Below are 6,988 nucleotides of genomic sequence, written 5' to 3'. Positions count from 1 at the left end.
TTTGTATCAATAAAAAACAAAATACAAATATAATTTTAGGTTATTAATATTTTCTTAACTATCTCCTTGTTATACATATATGTAATAAATAATTAGTAGAGTCATAGTTTATAAGTTGATTAGTGCACTGGTGGTCGTTAAATAGTAATTTAGAAAAAGGTACGTCACTTTCACTCGTTTTTTTTATAATAGAAAAAGTCACCGTATTTCTTTCAAACCTCTATCAATTAACAAAATAATTTCACTTCAATTTGTAGTTTTTCTTCCCACTCAAATTTTATAAAATTATCGAATATAATTGAGAAACAATCAAAACCTACCTAATAGCCATCATATGTAATTACAACATTTTTCAAAATACAACATGGAAGATCTTTTATTTTTATATTACGTTATGAAACTTTTTGTTAATGTAGTAGAAGACTTGAGCATAAACGTTGAACAGTAGGTAAAAAAACAAACACTGTTATCGGCGGACGACTTCAACAAATTAGAATATCCTTTCAATATATCTATATAATAACGTGATTTATGCACATTTCATAGATCCTTTATTATTTTGCATTATGTGTATTCTTTAAAGTCGTTTTCTTTAAAGTCTAACCATACTTATACGATACACTTATTCAATTTTAGGGTTAGTCGCCTCATTGGATATCGAATTATTAGATTTAGGATTCAAGGTTTTCAAGGCAAACCATATTTACGTGGGATTTGACAATTTTTTTTTCCGAGTACAAATACGATTTAATATAACACCTTGAAGTATGAACCTTTACATGCATTTTAAAGCAAATCAATAAATAGAAGTACGATGATATGATGATATGTATAGAAGATATTAAAAGGGAAAGGTATAAATGCAAATAAATGAAGTTAGATGTCATTTTTCAAATTAATGATTCGGTACTAATTATGAAGCGTAAAGTAGGAGAGATGTAAACTTACAATATCATTGTTTATTGTCACATTTTGAATAAACTATTTGGAATTCCCAACTTTTTCTTTACTTTCCTTTTCACCTAACCAAAAGAGGAAGAATAAAAAAAATTCTTAATTACTTAGTTGAATGACTTTTCTTTCCTCTTAATTATTATTATTAAAAAAGATTACAAGACAAGAGATCTAATTAACTATCCATCTTTGTGACCATTATAATCAATATTTTATCATTTAGAATATTGATACAATTGAAATTAAATACATATTGTTTTTATCTTCTATTCATCTATAACCACTTAACATTCTATGTCTTTTACATTAGTAGGATTCGGTCTAATTTAGTTTTACTGTTGCTATTTCAATGGAACGAAAACTTCAATATAAAATACAAGAAATGTTTCGAAATAATTTTGAAAATGGATTAAAGATGTGATTATAAGAAAATTAATAATAAAGTAAGCATTGTACTAACAAAGATAAAGAAGAATCAATCATATCAAAGGCCTAAAGTACTTATAAGGAAAGCAAGATTGGGTACAGATACGGTATAAGTTTGTGTTGTAGTATAGTCAGTAAAGAATTATATTTTCCGCATCAACTTCCAAGCATGTGAAGATTTGAGAGATAAATTTCGTTTTTTGAAGCACAAATTTGTCAAAGTTTGAATTCCCCACCATTTTTTTTTTCTTCATTCTGATCAATTCGAATAGAAAATTAGATTACATTATTGAAGTAGGGATTTTATCGAGGATTGAGCGGGAGTGACAGTCTTGCGATCGCCCTCCACACAAGTTTTTATTTTTGATTAATTTGAGAATTTTCTGTGAAACAGATTTGATTTCTAACGCTCACCTTCAAAATCCAATCCAAATAATGTGGTCTCTCTCTCTCTTTCCCCAATTTGATCCCACCCATTTTGTCTTTTCCTTCAATCCGATCACGGTCTTCCTCTATCGCCCTTTTGCTATATTTGTTGTTTGTTTTCGCATTCTTCATTTTGAGAGCTCAATCTCTCTCTCTTTCGCTCCTCTTTCCATCTTCTATTTGTTATCTTTAATCCCTTTTCACTATTTCCCTTCATTCATTTTCATTTCCACAGATAAGGGTATGTTCTCTCTCCCCTCATTTGTTCTTCTGCCACGTCTGATTTGTTCTTCTCTTATCTGGGATTTTGTGGTACTACATCTATGTGTATTGTTTCTTCACTCATTTGGGTATTTCGAGTTTTTGTGTTTCATGCAGTTCTTATTCGTTTATTCTCTGTTTCATTGATGTGGGTTTGGATTCTTTTAGATTGACGTTCACTTCTGCTCTATGAATTTGATTTTGATGATGATGGGTGGGCTTGTTTTCTGTTTCATTGTCGGTTTATCTATGGAACTTGAGTGAAATGAATCTGATATTCACTGGTTCAATTAGATTCATATCTTGATACTCGATGAATGTTCGTTTGCAATAGTTTTCAAGCATGGAATAAAGTATCGATAAACGCATCTTCTGCTGGTTTAGATGAATAAACCTTAAAGTAATAAACTAATAACTAGTTTACTTTGTTAATCAATGATTATCTCGTACATCAATCGTATTATTCATGATGAGACTTGTACTTTCTTGGTCTTGATGAGAATTGTTGCTTCATCCCTTTTCATCAAATACCTGACAGATCGTTTCAATTTGTTGGGTTTTGAATTAATTTGTCTAATTTTCTTAAACACAGCTTTAAGTAGGTTGCTGAAAAGATGGAGGTTACTAATGTCACCGAGTTTGAGGCTATTGCAAAGGAGAAGTTGCCAAAGATGGTTTATGACTACTATGCATCTGGTGCAGAGGACCAGTGGACACTGAAGGAGAATCGAAATGCATTTTCCAGGATTTTGTACGTTCCTTTCCATGCTTTCGCTAGTGCTTTCAATACAACATTACTTCACTTTTTATCTCGTGTTGTACATCTTTTTTTATTTGCTAGATAAATCTTTGAAAGATAGTTTCAGATGATATTTGAAGAAAGTAGTGCTTTTAGATAATACTTTTTAAAAAATATATTTGGAGAAAACACTCATATAGTTCTTTATCCAAGAGCGTGAGTTTTATGGACACTTTTGAATGGATGAAAGATACTTTTAATCTCAATAGAAGCACTTTTCACAATTTTCATGATAGTTAAAAATAGTTTAGGAAAATTTGAAGATACTAAATATTGCTATTGAAGCAAGCATTTAATTAATATTTTGTTCTCCTTAATTATAATTTTAAAAAATAAATTTCACTTAAAACAGCTCTGAATTTTTTTAGAGAAGCTTCAATCTGAGTTCGTGTTCTTTGTTCTGTTTTTCTCCCTAGAGCAATATTAAAACTAATTGTCTGACAGTTGCTAACTTTCATCGAGACAGGTTCCGTCCTCGTATTCTTATTGATGTGAGTAAGATAGACATGTCAACAACTGTGTTGGGATTCAAAATTTCAATGCCCATTATGATTGCTCCCACTGCCATGCAAAAGATGGCTCACCCTGAAGGTAAAAACTTCCTAATTCCATTTTGAACTCCATTTTTCTAGACAGTCATGCAGTGTCTGTCTTTATGGTTTAGAAAACATTCGATAGTCGGAACTTGTTGAAAGTTGATTTGTCAAGTTCTATTATGTATATGAACTGTTTTAATGGCTTGTAAATCTTTCTGGTCAACCATAGACTGTAGTTGCATTTCGAGATTAGTACTCACATTAGATTTGAATGAGAAAATTCACACATCAAGACGAAATTTATGGTTAAAAGAAAATAATCATACTTATTGAGCTGATTTACGTTTCCCTTCCTACAAGAATGACTCTGTTTTCGTCTGAATAATATTGCTGTTTCAATGCAGGGGAGTATGCAACAGCCAGAGCAGCATCTGCAGCGGGCACAATTATGGTTTAAATTTCTTCCTCGAAGCCTAAAGTTTTTTCTGTTCTCTCAAATTTATGGCACACAGTCTTGACTTGAATTACAAGTGTGAGGTTGGTTAAGGACTTTATTTCTAAGATTAATTCGAGCTATTCTTCAATTCTTTCAGACTCTTTCCTCATGGGCTACTTCCAGTGTTGAAGAAGTTGCTTCCACTGGACCTGGCATTCGATTCTTCCAGCTATATGTAAGAACAATTTATAAAGAGTTTTCAAGAATAATAACAAGCAACATTTTATATTATCACCAACTATTTACTGCTTCGTTTGTCTAAAAAATTTGGTCTTAATGCGTTTCATCTGATTTCATTTTATTGCTTATTCAGGTGTACAAGGATAGGAATGTTGTGGCACAACTTGTGAGAAGAGCTGAAAAGGCTGGTTTCAAAGCCATTGCTCTGACTGTGGACACTCCAAGGCTTGGTCGCAGGGAAGCTGATATCAAGAACAGGTGTGTGGATATATTGAGTCAGTGTGGTATATAATAAAGCTTGCATCAAATGTTCTTCACACTTCGATGGTTCTTGATGCAGATTTACTTTGCCACCATATTTGACATTGAAGAACTTTGAGGGATTGGATCTTGGTAAAATGGACCAGGTAAGAGTGAAATGCCACTCTATGCTGAATTCTATTTCCATTAACAATTCCTCGATAACACTTTCTTTCTCTGTGGGGGTGTGGTTTTTTTTACAGGCAGATGACTCTGGACTGGCCTCATATGTTGCGGGGCAGATTGACCGTACTCTCAGTTGGCAGGTAACTAAAAAATGTCATTCAAAATTCAGAAAGACAATGTTATTGCTATTACCATTATTATTTGGAAGCAAACAAGGTAGCATTATTGTAAAAACTTCTTTTCCAGGATGTCAAGTGGCTGCAGACCATCACCAAGTTGCCAATTCTTGTGAAGGGTGTGCTTACTGCTGAGGACAGTAAGTAAACCATGATGGGAAAAATGGCTATAACAAGACATTCATTTGATTCTATCAACAACATTTTGTCTTTTCTATGGGGCGCTTTTAGTGTAATCTGATGTTTTGGCCTCCTAATTGCAGCAAGGATTGCCATTACCAGTGGAGCTGCTGGAATAATTGTTTCAAATCATGGAGCTCGCCAACTTGACTACGTTCCTGCAACCATTGTGGCTTTGGAAGAGGTACTTGATACAATTGCACAATAGTAAATTTTGATTCGCAGATCTTTTGTTGGCCTAAAACAAAACCCATATTAGCTATGAACATGTTCTAATACTTGATGATTTCAGGTTGTTAAAGCTGCTAGAGGCCAAGTTCCCGTTTTCCTGGATGGTGGTGTTCGACGTGGAACGGATGTTTTCAAAGCATTGGCGCTTGGAGCATCTGGCATATTTGTAAGTAAAAAGAACACGATACAGATGTTCACTTTTCTACTATCAGTTCTATGATCTCTTAAAGTATCATATTCATCAATGCTAGATTGGAAGGCCAGTGGTGTTCTCTTTGGCAGCAGAGGGTGAGGCCGGTGTGAGGAAAGCACTTCAGATGATGCGTGATGAGTTCGAGCTGACCATGGCATTGAGTGGCTGCCGCTCACTTCAGGAGATCACCCGCAGCCACATTGTGGCCGACTGGGACACTCCTCGCGTCGTGCCAAGGCTATGAGATACGCATTGCCTATGCAACAACAACAAACACAATTTGGCAGTCTTGAATTCTTGGGGTTGTAATTTATATAGCATATGAACGATGTTCTGTTATGATAAAATATGTAATGTCTTCTCGAATGGGATATTACATTCATCATCCTATATTGTTTCTGTTGCCAGCATTGATGATATGTTACTGAAGTTGAGATCTTGATGTCTTTTTGGTTGCTGGTACAGGTGGTAACATGGAAAAAAAAAATGGAAAAGAAACACAAAGTAGGCATTTTTATGTTCCAATCCCCTTGATTTTCTTGCCTTGTTCGAAAAAAAGATGTTTACAAGCTACAAAAAAATTGAAACATAGGTTAACAAGCTACAACCAAGGAGCGGGAACTTGGGTCATGTCTTATTGGCCACAACGCAGGTTAACAAGGACGATGTCGGCTGCTCTCCTTTCAGATCTAGAAGAAAACGAATCCTCGAGAAGAAATGGTGTAGCGAAATGGGAGAAGGATAATATATACTCTATTCTAACACCAACGGTAGTTATCTCTACTCTCATCAAGTCCTATAATTTTGTTAGAAATGAATATAACAAAAATGATTTTAACTATTTTAAAGTCTATCCTCGAGTATATTTAAATATAACTATTTTAACAAAAATGAATATAACAAACAAAAATAATTGTTTCAAAATAAAATGATACATTGATTTGAAAAAAATAGTACAATCATACCTATTAAATACAAATTTATAGTTTAAGTCTAATATAAACATTTCTTTTATTAAAATATGTTAGAGATGAATTAGAAACATAATTGATATCCCACACAAAATTTTTAAAAAATAGCTAACACGATGTAAATATTTTTTTTTTTTTGACAAAATTCAAATCTAGCTTCCTAAAAGTCTATCAATAATTTTCTTATATCTATAATTATTTAAAAATGTTGATATATACTTAATTATTAATCTTAAAAGTGTCACTTACTACGATTATCCTATATGCATTTGTGTCTCTTGCATCAACTTTTGAATTTGACCCCTGAGACACATTATTGCTAACAACTATTTCTTTCCAAACAACTTAAATAGTCCACACTAACGGTCGAAAAGGAAAGCAACATTTTTTGTGTGGCCAACTTTGTGTTGATGTAAATGTTATGTTTTCATTCTTTCAACTTGATAGAAATTATATTCCTTTAAATAATGTCGTGATTAATCGAGAGGATCACATCTTGACGCAGTTAATCATAATCTTAATCAAACCATTTTATGCCTATTTTCAGTCCAACTCTATATCAGATGTCACACACATGAACAGACATAGGCATTAATAATCAAATACATGATAGAGATCATATAAAAAACGAGGTCAATAAAATCAATAGGTTGAATTAAAGAATGGAGACACAAACTAATGTATCGTAGTATTAATTAGAAGATGAATGTGGAGCCCCAAAATGGAGACAACT

General features: G+C 33.0%; 1 protein-coding gene across 3 annotated transcripts; it reads left to right on the top strand.

The window, feature by feature from the left end:
- The first annotated feature begins 1,714 nt into the window (after nt 1-1,714).
- LOC101215498 ((S)-2-hydroxy-acid oxidase GLO1) lies at nt 1,715-5,733 on the top strand. 3 transcript variants are annotated; one of them, XM_011659992.2, is made up of 12 exons: nt 1,715-2,047; nt 2,660-2,818; nt 3,333-3,457; nt 3,807-3,853; nt 3,996-4,073; nt 4,212-4,336; nt 4,419-4,485; nt 4,582-4,644; nt 4,751-4,820; nt 4,944-5,044; nt 5,153-5,257; nt 5,343-5,733. In XM_011659992.2, exons 2-12 carry the CDS (start codon nt 2,682-2,684, stop codon nt 5,526-5,528), a joined length of 1,104 nt encoding a protein of 367 aa, XP_011658294.1. In that variant the 5' UTR covers nt 1,715-2,047; nt 2,660-2,681; the 3' UTR covers nt 5,529-5,733. The 3 variants fall into 3 exon arrangements, with proteins under 3 accessions (XP_011658294.1, XP_031743905.1, XP_031743906.1); XM_031888045.1 differs by lacking the exon at nt 1,715-2,047 and adding an exon at nt 2,100-2,118; XM_031888046.1 differs by lacking the exon at nt 1,715-2,047 and adding an exon at nt 2,197-2,215.
- Nucleotides 5,734-6,988: the final 1,255 nt, after the last annotated feature.

Source organism: Cucumis sativus, chromosome 6 (assembly GCF_000004075.3).
Source record: "Cucumis sativus cultivar 9930 chromosome 6, Cucumber_9930_V3, whole genome shotgun sequence".
NCBI classification, from domain to species: Eukaryota; Viridiplantae; Streptophyta; class Magnoliopsida; order Cucurbitales; family Cucurbitaceae; genus Cucumis; species Cucumis sativus.
The sequence above is the reverse complement of the archived record's forward strand: the minus strand, read 5'-3'. Positions and strand labels throughout refer to the sequence as shown.